At 43.4% G+C, this 18718-nt stretch overlaps 1 protein-coding gene across 1 annotated transcript in view; it reads left to right on the top strand.

Moving 5' to 3' along the window:
* COL23A1 (collagen type XXIII alpha 1 chain) overlaps positions 1-18718 on the top strand; it is a 370527-nt gene that overhangs the window by 11632 nt on the left and 340177 nt on the right. The window contains exon 2 of the mRNA XM_082379589.1: positions 16594-16660. Within this exon, the coding sequence (XP_082235715.1) occupies positions 16594-16660 (67 nt within the window). The remainder of the gene's footprint in view (positions 1-16593; positions 16661-18718) is intronic.

Raw genomic sequence — 18718 nt, 5'->3', positions numbered from 1 at the left:
AACTGTCAGCAGCTCCAGGTCCCTATCCTCAGCATTAGAGTTTCTCTTTCCCGATAGTCCCCCTGATTCACTCCAATGGTCAATATGGATGACCTGCACCAGTCACTGAGCTGAGCCAGGCAGCATCTCTGATCTCTGCGGGGGAGGGGCTGGGGGTTGTGTGCACCTGTGCACGTCTGCGTGTACCCCACTGGAGCTGAAAGGACCAGGAGTAGAGGATGGTTCCCCAAAGGACAATTTGGAGTGTTGTTATTAGAAGGGGAAGAAGACAGGGGGCTGGTAAAACCAAGTAGATGACCATCCAAGGAATAACAAGAGAGAGGCTTGGGCAACAGGCTGGAGCCACATTCTGGAGAAAGTCTTCCTCAACGGCTTGAAATCCAGCTAAAGGATTTTTGATCTAATGGGCTAGGCAGTAGGTTGGTAGGTGTTTGTTCTGCAGGTGTTTATGTATATTGATACATTTGGGTTTACCTGTGGTAGGATCAAAATCTGGATTTCTCTTTGAATATAATGCACTCACAAAATGTGAGCTTAACAAGTTATAGGATAACTTAAAATCTTAAAACTTTCCCACAACAGCATCTTGAATTGTGGAAGACAGAGGTTATTGTCCTTGTTTTACAAGGGAGAAATGTCACTAAGAGGGAGGCCATGACCTGTTCCAGGCACACAGGCCAGGCCTGGGCTCCCTCAGGTCAGCAGGAGGCCTTGGAAGGAGGAGTGATAAGGACGGGTGTGTTCTCTCCACCCTTTGTATGAGTTTCATGTCCAGCCGAGGGCAGTCAGGGCCGCCTGCTCCTGGGGCCCACCTTCCTCGGCCCACTTTCTTTTCTTTTTTTTTAAATCTTTATTGAATTTGTTACAATATTGCTTCTGCTTTATGTTTTGGGTTTTTGGCTGTGGGGCATGTGGGATCTTAGCTCCCCGACCAGGGATAGAACCCACACCCCCTGCATTGGAAGGCGAAGTCTTAACCACTGGACCGCCAGGGAAGTCCCCCTTCAGCCCATTTTCATCTGCTTCCCGGGGAGTGTTCTCCCCATAGGAGTGTACTCATGAGGAAGGAGGCTCCTCTCCGGACTGGTTGAGGAGTCTGTTGGGGTGCCCTGAGTCCCAGTGACCTGGAGCAGTGAGGCCAGGAGGTTGCCCAGCTTTGCCTGGTGCCATGTGTCATGGTGGCCTTGAGGGGCCCGAGTTTCAAGAGGAAGCGCTCTGGACAAGGAATCAGAAGGCCACTGTCTTTAGTCTGTTCAAGCTGCTGTTACAATATACCACAGACCGGGTGGCTTAAACAACGGATATTTACTTCTCACAGCTGTGGAGGCTAGGAAGTCCAAGATCAAGGCGCCAGCAGATTTGGTGTCTGGTGTAGACCCGCTTCCTGGTTCATAGACGGTCTTCTCCCTGTGTCCTCTCATGGCAGACAGAAGGGTTGAGGGAGCTCTCTGGGGTCTCTTTTATAAGAACACTAATCCCATTTATGAGGGCTCTACTCTCATGTCCTAATCACCTCTCAAAACCCCCGTCTCCTAATCCCATTACAGGGGGGCGGGGGGCTCAATGATTCAGTCTATAGCAGCCCCCACTACCTGCTGGCTGTGTGGCCTAGGCTGGTCCAGAGCCTCAGTTCTCTACGCAGGAGGCAGGGCTGAGAGCACTGCTCAGCCTGTGGGGAGGGGCCATGGTGATTCAGGAAGAGAAGGGAGGGCTGGACAGAGTAGCTTGTACAGCCCAGGGTGAGCTCTGAGCACTAGATCCTGCTGTTCTTCAGTGTCAGGATCCCAAAGGCCTTTGGTGTAATCCTACACCTTCAGGGAGCCCTCTCCTTCACCACAGATTTCTACACATTTCCCCCTTTTCCCTTAATAATTCTGACCCCTGCCCCCCACTCGGCATTGTTAGGTGTTGGTGGGAGATAGAGTTCTTTCAAACCCTTTTCTCTTTGCTCAGCTCCCACTGCTCCTGGGCTGTGACCACCTCCTTTAGGATGTTAGACCCAATGTTGGGAAATAGCACACCTGCTTGGCAACCCTTCCCCTTCCTCCCTTTTTAAAATTTAAATAACCAAGATGTATGTCGATTTAACATGATTAATGTTATTGATAATCCCACCACCCTAAAACAAGGACATTTAACCTCTTGCACGATTCCTTCCAATTCTTATATGGATGGACAGATTTATGTGTACCTAAGTGCGCACACCATTTACACCTTGCTTCTGTATATTCCAACCTTTTATCAAAAACATTTTTCCAGGTGCTGCACAGTCTTTATGGTCATGTTTCATGACCACATAGGATTCCATCAGTGGAATCTGCATCCCTTTATCAACACAGCATCTAGGCCTCTCCACATCTTCGTTGGCACAGTACAGCTGATGGTTTTATGGGGAAAGTTTCTTACTTCTGTTATTTTTTATGACGTAGAGTACCTGCCTAAAGAGGATCATTTTTAGGGCTTTGTTTTTTGTCTTGATTTTGGAACATCCAAGTTTGTCCATGACATACATGTTCATTCTCCTGTGGAATTCCAAAACTGTTGCACCACTGTGAAATCATGCTTCAAGTTTTATGATGGGAAAAGTGGATTCAATCTGTCTTTTGGTTGAACTTTTATTTCAATTGGATCTGTTGTTGTTGAAAGCAAAAGCAAAAAGCGAATGATAAAGAAGTCTTAAAATAAGATTTGGAAGAACTCTGAAGACCTCATCTCAGAATTAGGCTCATTTGTTGGTTTGGTGCAGAACCCTCCTTGAGTAGTGTTTTGCAGTGCCGGGCACTGCACTTGGTCTGCGCTGCGATTTCTAATTCTGTGAGCAAATGTAACTCTGTTCGGTAAACTTCTCTGTAGCCCACACACGACTTCCAGCTCTTCCCCAATCGATTTTCTCCATGTGTAGGATCAGGATTAATCTTTAACTGTTGACACAGACACTTAGAAAACATCCCTTCATCATGTCTGGAAATATATTTCAGTACTAAGCACCAACCACTGGGAGAAAAAATAAGTTTGCAGATACAGTTTTTTTAAAAAAATATTATGTCTCCCCTACCAGATTTTATTTTATTTATTATTATTATTTTTTGCACCGCATGGCATGTGGGATCTTAGTTCCCCGACCAGGAATTGAATCCGGGTGCTCAGCAGTGAAAGTGCGGAGTCCTAACCTAACCACCGGACCACCAGGGAATTCCCTGCAGATATAGTTTTAAAGAAAGGCATGTCACTGTACTCCTGGAGACTACAGGGGAAACAGTTGAGGGCCTCCCAAGTGCCCGCCCTGGACAGAAGGGTCACGTATTCTTCCTTGTGGTGTTTCTTAACAGCCCCATCCCAACCCCTGAGAGATAGGCTTCACCCTCCCAGAAGTGACAGTGACCAGCCCCAGGTGGCAGCGTGCACCCGAGCCTGGGTGACCTGACTCCTAGCTCTGAGCCCTTTCTGCAGCCTCACAGCAGCCCCCCATGGAAACAATACTTTAGCTTGGAGCAGTGGCAGCTTTTTCTGCCAGTGTGGACATCCTCCACAGGTGTCCGATGTGGAGGGTGGTGGGGAAGACTTCAGCTTTAAGCAGAACTGGGTTCACATCCCAGCTCTGTCATTTCTCAGCTGTGTAGCTTCAGGTAAATGGCTGTTTTTCCAAACCTCAGTTTGCTCATCCGTTAAATGGGGATTATAGTACTTGCCTCATAAGGTTTCTGTGGGGATTAAACAAGTTGATATGTCCAAAGAGCTTAGTGCATCGTACACATCCAGAAAATCGTTCTTCTTGTTGGAATTCTTCTTTGACTGAATCCAGAAGGAATGTCTCTGTTTGCTAATTGGACAGGAGGTCCTGTGGTTACAAGGATGATCTTAAGATCTTTTTACCACTGGGGTTCTGCCATCCTGTTAAGGCCATACAGAAGCGAAAAAGGTATTAACACATGTCCAGTCTCTGAGTCAATGATGGAGAAATGTGACTTGGTTGTTGAAGAAAGGCAAAGACTGCATTAGCTTCATAGCCACGTTTTTTCAGTCTCTCATTTGAGCAGAATGAGATTTTCCACTTAAATAAAAAATTTCAGTTTTGACCAAAATAGAAATCTAATTATTCACGAAAATTATATGGATTTTTTCAAACAGCCAATAAATTTGCTTTAACTAATGTTAATCTGTTTTTGTGGTTGTGCAATATGGCACAAATACTCCCAAGTGCTCATGATTAAACTAATGAATTGGAGGCCTCACACACATCTGCTTTGATTCATATTGGTAAATGAGAAAACCTTTATTTTTCTGATGTAGCCACAAAACCTTGACGGGGGGGGAAGTGCCTTCCAATGGGTAATATGAACTTTTAAAACAGAATTTGCTTCCAACTTTATGTTGTGAAACAAATCATAAAGTAGTTAGAAAGAATTCTGGTGTTTTCAGAAGACAATTTAAATAAGATCTACTTAACTTGGTCCTCCAAGGAGGATCATCACACAAAAACCAGGGTCTATCCATTTATTGAACTGTGCCTTTTTGTGTGATGTATGGTCTGTTATCATCTACAGCATCTTGTTTTCAGACCCATCTTGTGGTTCAGACGAACGAAGGACAAGTTCACATGGCGATGGGATTAGAGTATGTGGGTGTGAGGGTGAGCCAGTGCTAGGGCTGGGAGAGTGCAAGAGTGTGCATGCGTGTGGGTGTGTATGCGTGTGAGAGCAAGTGTGCACACATGTGAGCATGCTGCCTGTGTGTGAGTGTGTATATACATGTGAGTGCACGTATGTGTCTAAGTGTGTACATGAATATAAGTGTGTGCATGTGTGGGGGTGTGTATGAGCGTGTGCATGCACATATGCACACTTATGTGCACACAGGAGCTGGGAAGGAAGCGGGAAGGGTGAGACCAGCCTGACCTCTTGCCTCCCCACAGAAGTTGTCCCACCTGGGAGACCCCCTGACTGGGCCTGGCACAGTTCATGCTCTTGCTCCAGAGCTGGGAGACCTGGGTTTGAGCCTGGAGCTGCCTTTAAACTGGCCACCGTGTCCTGGGACAAATTAGTTGGCTTTTCCAAGCCTCAACTTCCTCCTCTGGAAAAAGGGTGATGGTGTCTGCTTCACTGCTTTTCTGTGAGGATGGAGTAAGGCCCCTTCCCAGGACTGCCCCGGACAGTGAGGGGCCGGGAGTTCCCTCCTTAACCACTCCCCACTTGGCTAATCCTAGCTTCGGGGCTGCCGGGACTGCTAACATCAATGCCAGGTCCTTCCTGGGGACAGTTCCTCCTCCTCCTTCCGGCTCCTATGATGAAGCTCACACCTTAGGCGTGGCCTTGAATGAGTTGAGCTGGAAGAAGCACCATAGTATAACTCAGCCCAGCCGGTCCTGGTTCTGCTGATGATCTCTTCCTGGGCTTTTGTTCAGTTAGCGCTGCCTCTCTGAGTCCGTGCCGTAGGCGGGTCTGGCCACTGCGCATTCTTCTCACTCATCTTCCTAAATATTCTCAGCGGTGTCTCCCTCTCCTCACCCCATCAACCCTCAGTGCCCCTCATCGCCTGTGGGCCGGTAAGGTGAAAACTTCTCAGTCTGCCTGGCGTCAAGGCCCCAGGTCCATTCAGCCTTCTCTCACTTCAGTTCACTTGGGGATGGTGGGGAATCTGAAGGAGACATGGGCTTGGGGTCGGGGTGTCTGAGGGACCCCATCTGTGTCAGTGTGCTGGTGCTGCCCTAACAAAGTACCACAGTCAGGGTGGCTTAAACAACAGATGTTTCTTTTCTCGTAATTCTAAAGGCTAGAAGTCCAAAATCTAGGTGTCAGCAGGTTGGTTCCTCCTGAGGCCTCTCTCCTTGGCTTGCAGATGGCCATCTTCTCCCGGTGTCCTCACATGGTCTTCCTTCTGTGTGTATCTGCGTCTGAATCTCCTCTTTTTAAGAGGACACCAGTCATATTGGATTAGGGCCCTAATGACCTCACTTTAACTTAATTACCTCTTTAAAAACCCTATCCCAAATACAGCCACATTCTGAAGGATCAGGGGTTAGGACTACAACACATGAATTTTGGTGGGGGGACACGATTCAGCCCATACCACCATCTAATCAGACTTGACACATCAGGGAAACTCCAGGCGTTCACTGTGGGCAGTATCAAGAGGGCAGGGGTCGGCAGGAACAGTTGGAGCCCAGTGTGGGGATTCAAGCAGGCCTGACATGGCAGCTGGGCTGTGGTATGGAGGAGGCTGGGAGGCCACACATGGGAGCAGCCTGAGGGCTCTCCTCAACATGTCAGAAGCCATGATGGAGGGACTTCCCTGGTAGTCCAGTGGTTAGGACTCTACACTCTCACTGCTGAGGGCCCAGGTTCCATCCCTGGTTGGGGAACTAAGATCCCACAAGCCGCTCTGTATGGCTAAAAAAAAAAAAAAAGCCATGATGGAAACTGTTCATTCCCCTCCCATGGCTGTTGATGGGATTTCTTTCTGTCAGGCCAGTGTGATGAACCTTAGAAAGCGGTTCTGATGGGAAGTCATGTGTGTGTCCTTGAAAAATAATGAATGGGAACATGAATTAACGATTACTGAAGACTTGCATTTTGTTTGCAGACCAAACCTTTCAAAACACACTTCTGTATTTTGGGACTGAACGGGGACCTTTAAGGAAATGTTTGCCGTTGTGGTTTAGGAGAGAGTCACTCAGCATGCCAATGGGAGTCACTGATTAAACCCACATTGCTAAGAGAAAAGTTTCTGAGCTCCTGCCAAATGCCTGGTTTGGGCTAGCTGCTCTCACTGGTTGTCTTCACCTGGCTCTGCCATGATGTTTACCTGACCCTGAGGTGGAAGCTGAGGCTCAGGGTGGTGAACTGATGCTTCCCGAGCCCAGGATGCCTGACCCACCACCCGGCCAAGCCTGTGGGAACCAGGACCTGAGTGCCCTTGTCCTTTGGCTTTTGTTAGGTTATACTTGAAGTGCACTGAACTCCACATATTTGAAATGTGTAATTTGCTACATTTTGACATATGTGTACACCTGTGAAATCCCCACAGATGAACATGTCCATGACCCTCAAAACTTTCCTCTTTCCCCCTTGAATTCTCTCCCTTCCATTCTTTCCCACCTGCCATGCAAGTATTGCTGATTTCTACACAATTAATTAGCTTTCCTTTTTTTTAAGATTTTTGTAGGAATGGAATCACACAGTATGTATTCTTTGTGGGGGGAGGGGAGCCTGGTTTCCTTCACTCAGTATAATTATTGAGAGTTTCTTTGATTCTTTTGCATACATTGTTAGTTCATTCTTTTTCATTACTGAGTAGTATTATATGGCTATACCACAATTTGTTTATCCATTCACCTGTTAATGGATATTTGGGTTATTTCCAGTTTGAGGCTGTTACAAATAAACATCCATGAACATTCATGTACAAGTCTTTGTATGGAATATACTTTCATTTCTCTTGGGTATAATACTTTGGAGTGGAATGGTTATATCTGATAGATGTGTGATTAACTTTTTAAGAAACTGCCAAACCATTGTTCAAAAACATTGTATCATTTTACATTCCCATCAGCAGTATATGCGAGTTTCATTTGTTCATATAATGTCTTTTTTCTTTGGCCGCTTTTAAGATTTTCTCTTTATCCCTGGTTTTAAGCAATTCAATTATGATATGCCTTGGTGTAGTTTTCTTCATGTTTATTTTGCTTAAGTTTCATTAAGAGTCTTGAATCTGTGAGTTTATAGTTTTCATCAAAATTTGAAAAAGTTCTTGGCCATTTCTTCTTCAAATATTTTTTTCTGTTCTGCTCTTTTTCTCCTCTCCCTTGGGACTGCAATTACACACGTATTAGGCCACTTGAATCCCAAAGTTCATTGACATGCTTTCTTTTTAAAATAATAATTTCCCTCTGTGTTCATTTTGGATAGTTTCTATTGCTGTTTACTAATCTTTTCCTCTGCAATGTTTAATCTTGCATTAATCCTTTCTACCCTGTTTTCCATCTCAGACATGATAGCTTTCATCTCTGGAATTTCAGTTCAGGTCATTTAATATCTTTGATCTCTCTACTTAGGCTTTTGAACATACACTATGCAGTTATATTTCTTGTTTTAAGGTCCTCGTGTGCTAATGCTAACACCTATGGCAGTTATGGGTCATTTTCAATTAACTGATTTTTCTGCTCATTATGGGGCCTATTTTCCTGCTGGTAATTTCTGATTATATGCCAGGCATTTATGAATTTTACCTCTTTGGGTGCTGGATATTTTTATATTTCTATCAATATTCATGAGCTTTGTTATGTCATAGATGTTACTTGTAATAGTTTGATCCTTTTGGATCTTGTTTTTAAGATCCATTAGGTGGAATCAGAGCTGTATTTAGTGTAGGGTTGATTATTGCCTACCACTGAGGCAGGACCCTTCTTGGTACCCTACTCAGTGTCTGAACAGATGCTCTTCCCAGCCCTGTGTGAGAGCTGGGCACTGTTCCCTCTAATCCTTTCCCTGGCTTCAGGTTGTTTCTTCACACACGTGCTGATCAACCCTCTGTGGAATACCCTGCGAGGACCCTTGAAGGTCTCCGTGGTTCTCTGTGTGCAGCTCTCAGCTACCAGGTCCTCTGCTCTGCAAACTCTAATTACCTTGGCATCCCTGCACTCACAGCTGCCAGGTTCCACCCGTATTTCCTCTCCCTGTGCCACATCCTGGAAACTCTCCCCAGGCAGGAAGCCAGAGTAGTCGTTTTCTGTGTCTCTGAGGATCAGTCTCTTTCCTTGCTTGATCCCTATATCTTCAAAACCATTGCTTCATATATCTTATTTGTGGGATTTCTATTTTTGTTTGGGTTTTTGATATTGTTTTGGGCAGGAGAGTAAATCTAGTCACTACTACTCCCTCTTGCCTGGAAGTAGAAAACCATAATGTGACCTTTTAAATTTGGGGTAATAATTTTAGATTTATAGAACCATATTGTACCTATGTACCTATGTAAATCTAGTCATTGCTACCTCATCTTGCCTGGAAGTTGAAATCCATGATGTAGACTTTTAAATTTTTTGGAATAATTTTAGTTGTATAGAAACATATTATGTACATATGTACATAACCATAGTACATTTGTCAAAAGTAGAAAATTAACTGTGATACAATACTCCAGCAGGTGGAATTCTAAGATCGCTCCCAAGATTACCACCCCTTGCTGTACACACTTTGTATAACTCCCTCCCCATGAGTGTAGGCAGAACCTGTGATTATGATGATATGATTGAATTACTCAACCTATGATTGAGTTACATTAAAAAGCTTATCCTTGGTGGGCCTGACTTAATTACGTGAGTCCTTAAAAAAGACTAGACCCTTCCTTGAAGCATGAGAGGGTGTGTGGAGGGGACCACATGGCAAGGAACTGTGAATGGCCTCTGGCCAGCAGTTAGAAAGAGAATGGGGGCCTCAGACCACAGGAACCACATGGACTTGAAAGAGGACCCAGAGCTCTAGAAACCCTCAGAGGACACATTGACTTTAGCATCATGAGACCCTGAGCAGAGAACCAAGTTCATCGTGTCTAGACTTCTGATCACAAAAACTGTAAGATAGTAAATTTGTGTTGTTTTAAACTGCTGATTTGGTGGAAATCTGTTATGCAACAATGGAAAATGAATATAATTACTATGAACTAAAAAGAACCAGGTCAAATTCATGAGTAACAATAACCCACTATTCATCTAGCAAGATTTCAATAAAGATTAATGTGAAAAAAAAAAAAAAGACTAATGTGAAGACAAGCATGAAGCCATGGACCACTCCCGTCACCTCCAGTTTTCAAGATGATTTTCACACTCTCATATTGTGTCTCAGTTGGAGGTGATTAGAATTCTGATCAAGAATGGATCTATTATATGAGAAAATATTTGCAAATCATATATCTGATGAGGATGTAGTATCCAAATATGTAAAGAACTCTTACAGCTCATCAACAAATAGACAAACAACCCAATTTAAAAATAGACAAGGGGCTTGAACAGACATTTCTTCAAACAAGATATACAGCTGGTCAGCAAGTACATGAAAAAGTGCTCAACATCATTAGTCATTAGGGAAATGCAAGTCAAACCCATAATGAGATACAGCTTCACGTCCATTAGGATCTGTTGGTGAGGATGGAGAGAAATTGGAACCCTCATACACTGCTGGTGGGGATGTCAAATGGTTCAGCCACTGTGGAAAATTTTGGTGGGTCTTCAAAATGTTAAATATGGAATTATCATATGACCCAACATTTCCACTCCTAGGTATATACCCAAAAGAATTGAAAACAGGTATTCAAACAATGCATGCACGTCCACTTATGTTCATAGCAGCACTATTCACAATAGCCAGGAGGTGGAAACAGCCCACATGTTCATCAAGGAATATATGGATAAACAAATTGTGGTATGTACATACAATGTAGTACTATTAAGCCATAAAAAAGAATGAAATACTGACACATGATACAAAGTGAATGAATCTCAAAAACATTTTGCTAAGTGAAAGAAACCAGACACAAAAGGTCACATACTGTGTGATTCTATTTATATGAAATATCCAAAATAGGTTAATCCATAGAGACAGAAAGCAGATTGGTGGCTGGGAAAAGGGAGGAAAGGGAAGCTATTGCTTGATGGGTACAGGATTTCCTTTTGGAGTAATGGTAATGTGTTGGAACTAGACAGAGGGAACTACATAAAAGGGGTGGTTGCCCAACATTATGAATCCCCTAAAGGCCACTGAATTGATCACTTTGAAATGGTTAATTTTATGCTATGTGAGTTTGACCTTAATTTTTTAAAAAAGAATAATCTGTTATAGAAAATAACAAAGTTATATCTTAATCAGTGGTAAGTGACTTTGTAATTCTGCTATCCATTTCTTAATGTGAACTACAGACTTTATTTAGATCTTCTCACCAGTTTTTCTTCTAATGTCCTTTTCCCATTCCAGGATCCCACCCAGGAGACCACATTGTATTTAGTGGTCATGTCTCCTCCTCAGTCTTTCCTTGTGTTTTATGACTGACAATTTTAAGACATATTGGTCAGGTACTGTGTAGAATGTTGCTCAATTTGGGCTAGTCTGATGTTTCTCATGATTAGGCTGGGTTACTAGTGTTTGGGAAGAATACCGCTCAGGTGGATTGACACTATCGTGACATCTTGTCGGTGGTCTATGGTGTCAACATGACCTATCACTGGTGACATTAACCTTGATCACTTGATTAAAGTGGTATCTGCTAGATTTCTCCATTATAAAGTTACTGTTTTCCTTTCCCTACTCTACATTTTGGAAGTAGTGCACTAAGTCCAGGCCATACTCAAGGAGAGGGGAATTTAGCTCCACCTCCTGGAGAGGGAAGTATCTACATATATTACTTGGAATTCTTCTGTAAGGAAGATTTGTCTCTTTTCCCTATTTATTTATTTATGTATGTATTTATTTATCTGATCATTTATATCAGTATGGATATTTAATTTATTCTTCGGATTATAATTCAATACTACATCATTTATTTTGTTGCTTAAGTTGCTCCAGCTTTGGCCATTCTGAATTCTTTTGCTTTGGTTTTGTTTCTTTGATGTACCGCCCCCCCCTTTTTTAAAGCACTTCCTTACTTTCTGGCACTGCAAGATACTCTAGGCTTATCTTGTATTTTTCCTGCCCTGGCTCTAGAATCAGTCATTTCTCCAAGGAGTCATGGTTCTTTTTATTGGAAAATGGTATTTAGAAACCAAGATCTAGGTGCTGAATGTGCTTGTTGCTACTAGGGTGTCATTGGCTGTAGGTCTTGTCTGCAGGCAGCTAGGGTTATTATTCACTCTATATTCACATAACTGTAATTATTTCTGTATGCATCTGTCTGTGTACATAACATAAACATGAGCTCATAGTAATGTCTCTGACTAATCCAGCTTTCCCCTTTGCTTATTTATAAATTCTTTCTTGGACAGTGAGAAACCAGGCTCTCATTACCCATAGTTTATTTACTCACTTGTTCAACCCCAATATATATGTATAGTAATTTCAAAATTGCTACCCTGTACCCCTGTGTGAAACAACTATACCTACCAGAGTATAGCATTTATGCACAGTTCCTTTGGTCTTCAGCCTTACAGTTCTCAACTGAAACACTGTTTTGCAAAGTGACTTAAGTCAGTTACATGTTTTTCCCCACCACCTTCAGTGAGGTTATGTCACATAATTTTAATATAGTTATATTAATTTGTTTCAGCCTGCATTCCACCCTGGGATTTTCCAGCATCCTGGTTATTTTTTAAAATTTGTATCCATTAAAGTTTCCTCTTTGTGACGTATGGTCCAATAGTTTTTGACAAATGCTTGGAGTATATCCATCACCCCAGTACCATGCAGAACAGTTCCATCACCTCACAGCTCCTCCATGAGTCTCCTTGTGTTTCATTCCTTCTACTCCCTCAACCTTTGGCAACCACTGACCTAATTTCAGTCCCTATAGTTTTGTATGGCCTGGATGTTTTTTATAGCAACTCTTTTTATTAGACATGAAAATTGCTGGTAAGCAGAGGTTCTCTTACTTTGTAGTTGAAGTTAGTTGATACCAGGATTCAAGTCCAGTCCTGACACTTACATTGCCCTGAGTCTCAATTTTCTCATCTGTAAATGAGTATAAAAAAAATAGTCCTGGCCTCATGGGGGTTCTTGGGAGGACTCAATAAGATAACATTTGTTGGCACAGTGCCTGGCACATAGTAAGTAATCAATAAACTTGATTGAAATACTTGAAATACTCTATATTTGCTATCCTCATCATCACCATGATCATCGTCACCATGGTGGGATATGAAAAAAGAATATTAAAGAGGCCAGGAAATGCTGCCGTCTTGAGTTGTTGGTGGCCATAAGAATGTACACATGGGCCCTTCCCTAAAGAAGGCAGAGAGGATGTGACTGTAGCAGGGCAGGATTGATCCTCCAAAAGTCTTCCTCTGGTGTTTGTGGTGCCTGTGTGTATTATCAGGGTTGATCCTGGAGTTAGTTAGGGCTTCCTGAGGAGACAGAATCATCTGTCTGTCATTCAAAAATTGCCCTAGGCAGGGATATTTTAGGGCTTCATTTTGGCTTTTCTCCTCCCCAGGATTTTTTTTTTTTTCACTGAGATGATATTACAACACAGAAAGAACTTTAAAGAAGTAAATCACTGTAATCCCTACACCCAAGTGGGTTTATGTTTTGGTAGTTGCTGCCATCCCACGCCTGCATTTTTACACATATGTAAACATTATTGATTGTATCATAAACATTTTTCCTTGTTGCTACATAGTCTTCATAATGATTTTTGATGAAGATATGACAGTTTCATGAAGGGGATTCACCATCCTTCACTAAAGTACTCCCACTGTTTTGCGGCACAACTTCATGAGTATCATTTTTTTGCTCCTGATGACTTATTTCCTTGGGATATACTCCCTAGAGTAGGAATTTTCTGTCAAAGGATAGGAACGTCTTTGTGGCTTTATCTGTAGCATTTTGCAGAAATAAAGCATTACATCCTTTTTTGTATATTAATCTATATTTCATCAAAATACAGCTGTTCAGGGATGTGATCAAATATTTGGTGAAGAATTTGAGACTAATGCTTCAACAGATCATTGATAAATTTATCATCTGACCATGTAATGCTTTTTTGGAAACCATGATTTTCTCTGATTAGTTTTCTCTCAGCTCTTGCCACCCCCAACTCCAAGTTCTCCTTCTCAGTACTTCTGGAGGGAACGCTCCGAAAGTCTCCGGTCATTTCTCAGAAACTCATTCTTTATTTACTTTAGGAGTCAGGACTTGTTTGCATATGTAAAACCAGGACCATATTGTTTGCAGATGCTAGGGGTGCTGCCAGATAATTGAATGTAAAAAGTTGAGGCTTTTGAATCATTTTTACAAACCAGGACACAAAAGAATATTTTCTTAGAATTAAAAAAAATAATAAAGGCATGGAAATAAAGATCTCGGGACTAGGTTTCTAATACAGACATTTCACTTTGTGTTCCTAGTAGGGACGTTTCAACTCCAGAGTTGGGGGGGGTGGGGGGTGGGGAAGACAGAGGACTAAGATAAAACTTTGCAGATTCACTATATAATCCAGAAAAACAAATGCATAAAAGGAGTTAGAATAAATAACGAAACAAAAACTCAATCAGTTATTTATGATCCCATCTACTAGCATTAACAATACGTTTTTCCCTTTCTTGAATAGTTTTCTGTTTAGTTTTTGTTTGAAGATAAGAGTAGCTTAAAAGTAATTGTGTTTCCTATCAGTATTTGATAAAGCCCCCTTCCCCTTAGGGGACCTGCCCAGATGTGATAGCACTTGTTGAAAGCGAATTGTTTTTTAACCATTAAATGCTTTTGTTATTTTTTTAAAAAAAGGAAATTAGCGTAGCTTCTAGTCTTTCTAGAAATGATAAAAACAGATGAGAGCTTCTCATACAAATTGACTGGCTTAAACTAGAAGGCTGGATTCTTTTTCCAAGTGAATTTTGAAATCTGTAATAGTACCTGCAAGTACAATGGGGGAAAAGTGAGTTCTGAGGTCCTGCTCACACCTGCATCGCGGGCACCTACTGCAGCGTTCCAGTTCAGTAAGGACGGGCATGGCTGGGAGGCTCCAGACTCCAGTGCACATGGCCTGGGGTCGGGTGGGGGTGGGGGTGGTATCTGCTGCTGCTGTGCTATCACCCACCTGGTAGGAGCCTGTGGCAGCTTCGGGGGGATCTCTGGAGGCTCTGGGCCAGCCCAAACTGCTCGCAGGGTGGCTCTGGGCCCGGTGGGCAGTTCTAGGGAAGAGTGCCCCAGGCTTAAGCAGCAGTGAGTGGCAGGTGTGGGTCTGGACAGGAGCTGAGAGCCCGGGCCAAGAGGCCTAGGCAGGTTCTGATTTCTGGGACAAGCCGAGGCCTTGCGGGGGTTTAAGAGGTGTGGGGAGGATAGAAAAGTTCTGTTGTGGTACTGCTTTCACAAATACCTCCACCACAGGGTTCAAAATCGTACATCCTCCAGTTCTCTAAAACCTTGGCCTTAACTCCATCTCTTGTCAGTATCAGCCTCTGTGGCCCATCTGGAAAGTGAGGGCAAGGCTGGCAGATTGGAGTGGAGGTGGAACTTGGAAGTACTTTGCAGGGGCCAGAGCCTCCCCTGGTTACGTTTTTTATTTCAGGCTCCTGGTCCTGGGCTGTTCAGCCCATTCTTATTTATTTATTTATTTTCTTACTTACTTACTTACTTCCTTATTTATTTATTCATGGCCGTGCCGCACGGCTTATGGGAATCCTAGTTCCCTGCTCAGCGACTGAACCCAGGCCCTCAGCGTGGAGTCCGTTATAACCACTGGATCTCCAGGGAATTCCCTGTTCAGCCCCTTCTTATGTGAAAATTCCAGGCTTGGTGATCAAGGGCTCAAGACTGGGAGTGCCCTTCTCACCTCCTCTAAAACAGTGATTTAAAAATTACATTTTTGTTTGTTTGCCGTGCTATTTTCCAGGTATTTGTATTTGCATTTTTACTATGTTTTTTATTGAGAAAAATTACATTTTTAGGTTTAAACCTTAAGTAACCCTTTTAGTGGTAGTATGCATTTTTAACTCAAGTTAACACATTTGGGATTTGCTTTGTTTTGCTTTTAGGAAGTTTTTTTGTTTTTCGTTTTTGTTTTGTTTTTTCCTAGAGAAAGGTTAATGCTTTGTATATTCTTGTCAGGACTCAAGTCTTGGCTAGTTTGGGGATTGTGGGCCAATTGCTTCACTCCCCTAAACCTAGATTTGGGATTGGGGATTAATTTCTTATTTTTTCCAAGTTTTTATCCCCTGTCTGTGAGGCAGGGACAATAATTCAGGCCTCAGAGGTTACCCGAGTGTCACATCAGGAGGTGATTATGCCAGGGCTGTACTGTGAGTTGTCATAATAGCAGAGCTGTGACTTTTGACTACATTTCTGTGGTAGTTCTTTTCCCTTCACCCAAATCTAGCACAGGGCTGGGCATGTGTAGAGATTCTTGTTAAATTGTACTGAACTAAATTTTCTAGGCCAAGGATCCCCACTGGTAAGAAGAAAGGAAAATGTCATCAGGGTGGTTTAGCCCTGGGCCATTGGGTCTGAAGCCAGTGGGCTGGGAGGGGCTGCAGCCAAGGGGCCTCTGGGGCTCCTTGGGGTTGGATAGGGGTGGTCTCCGGAGCAGGGAAAGATGTTCAAGAGCAAGTTTTGATTGGCCCTACCTGGCCTCCCTCTGCTCTGCCCTCCTATCTTCATGCCAGGGACTACCGGGTCCGTTTGTCATTCCTGGATTTGTATTTGAAAATGTTGTTAACAAAGCAGAAGCCTTTCATCTTCTATTCAGGGACTCCCAAGTAATTGCTTAATGTTTATTTCTGTTTCTCCTCCCATTCTAAAACTGCCTGTAGAATTTAATGACCTTTTAAAAACTGTTCTTGAAAGCACCAACACCACTACTGTAGATCTTTCAAATATGTTGGTTTTTGCTGTTTTTCCACTTCTACCCCTCTCCGCTCCAAAACTCATCCTTATTTTTTCCCCCCTTTTCTTCCTGGTTCAGAAGATGGAGGGACCAGTCAAGCTCCGGACAGTTCGAGAAGCACCGACGGACTGCGTCTGTCCCCCAGGTAAGTGGATGTTCGATCGTTGCTGGCTCCTGACTTCCATAGGCCTGGTCTTCTCTCTCCTGTCTACCCGAAACTGCCAAGGCCATGGTCAAGAGAATCACCGTGGGTTTCAGGCTGTCTGTGGTACCTTGTGGACTGTCCTGGGGCCTTTCTTCCTACATCATCTTCCCTGGTAGGTGTGTCATTAAAGATTCCGGCAAAATTAACTGACTTGGTTTGATGGGGATGGTGGTATTGGTGGAGGAGCTAAGCAACTCTTCGAGATGACTTAACAATAAAGGCTTAGATGCTAGGAAAGTGGCAGCCATCCCCTCTTAAAGATGGAGAAACAGACACGAACCATCCAAACAGTGTTAACATTGTGACCCTAGCTCTGTTTCGAACATGAGGGGTGGTGGGTAGAGGAATAATCTGGCAAATATAGATTTTTTTGGATTTCATTTCTTTGGTGGAGGTAGAGGAAAGGAGCAGGAAACATGGTCTGATTTGTTTAAATAATCATGTGTCTTGGGTTTTGATGGTGTAGACCAGGATGGCTGTGACTAGAATTGAGGATTTGTTGGTTCCTAATCCATGTGGCTCAAATCCTGATTCATATCGGTCTTCCAGTTGTCCTCATTGGAGCTTTGCACGTATTATGACTGAGAATTTAGGGGTGTAGTCTCAGCCCCAGTGTTTTCAGGGTTAGAATTATCCTCTCATAGAACAGTATGTAATACCAGTGAATGAGTGGAAAATTGTAACAATTCCCAGATGACCCACCATGCCGGACGAGGTGAGAGAACATGGGAGCTGAACCCAGGGGCCCTGTTCCTTGCTGTCATGCCTTCCATTAGCCAAGTTGTCTGGCATTTCCAAAACCACTTCACCTGGTCCAGAAACCAAGCTTACTGATGGTTAACATCTCCACATTGGGAGATGCCCTGAGATTTGTGCAAAGATGGACCCATCTTTGGGCTCTGTAGGCTTTTTGATGTCATGGAGGAAATACAAAGCCCAGGACCTGGAGATAGTCTTGTGTCTGTCTTCCCTCGAGGTCTCTTGACCCACTCGGAGAGGTGTCAAGAAGGCCTCTGGAATGACCATGGAGGCCAAAAGCCTGGTCAGAACCCTCAGTTCCACTGAGAGGAGGGCAGGTGACCTGCCGTCCTCTCTGGGGGTGCCCAGCAGTCAGTGCTATGCTGTAGTTGTCCGAGGGGCTCGTGGCTGTGATCAGTGAAAATTCAGTCTCTGGGGACTCAGCGAGAGAGGATTTTACAGTCGAGCTTGAGCTAGCCTTTCATAGGAACTCTGAGGTTATAATAGGAGGGAAAAGGACATGATAAGTAATGACATCATGAGCAGATCAGGAAGTCAGAAATTGCAATTCAATGGGGGAAAAAATTCAGTTCCACCAATGAATTTTTGGCTGATCTGCAAAATGTATAAAACAATTCTTCTTGCTCCTCCCCTGCTCTTTCTTTCTGAGTAATTGAATGGTTGTAAATTCATGTGAGTTATGTAGATGAGGCTTTTTAAAACTGGGAGTCACTGGGAATTCCCTGGCAGTCCAGTGGTTAGGACTCTACACTCTCACTGCCAAGGCCCCGGGTTCAATCCCTGGTTGGGGAACTAAGATCCCACAAGCCGAGCGGCGTGGCCAAACAAACAAACAAACCTGGGAGTCACAACACATTTATGAAACATGAAATCAGTTATGTGGGTTGCAGCCAGCATTCTGAAATTTTGAACTAGCAGAGACTGGAATAAAAAATATTGGAGTGAAGATTTTGTGTCAGCTATTTATATTTGTAAATGGCAGTGTGAAACGGGTTCCTTGCTATGGGTTGCTGACTGAAAGTTTGAAAACCACCAATACAGATGACAGATGGAGAGGGAGGAGGTGGCAGTCAGGGGACATGGAGCTCTCCTGAATAAACCCAGACCAGGTCCAAATCTTGGTCAGCCACTTACTGTTTGTGTTAATAAATGATACCAATACTGGAGTGGGCTCTGTAGGCTTTTTGATGTCATGGAGGAAATACAAAGCCCAGGACCTGGAGATAGTCTTGTGTCTGT

The sequence above is a fragment of the Balaenoptera borealis genome (genome assembly GCF_965194805.1).
Source record: "Balaenoptera borealis genome assembly, chromosome: 2".
NCBI lineage: Eukaryota > Metazoa > Chordata > Mammalia > Artiodactyla > Balaenopteridae > Balaenoptera > Balaenoptera borealis.
The sequence above is the reverse complement of the archived record's forward strand: the minus strand, read 5'-3'. Positions and strand labels throughout refer to the sequence as shown.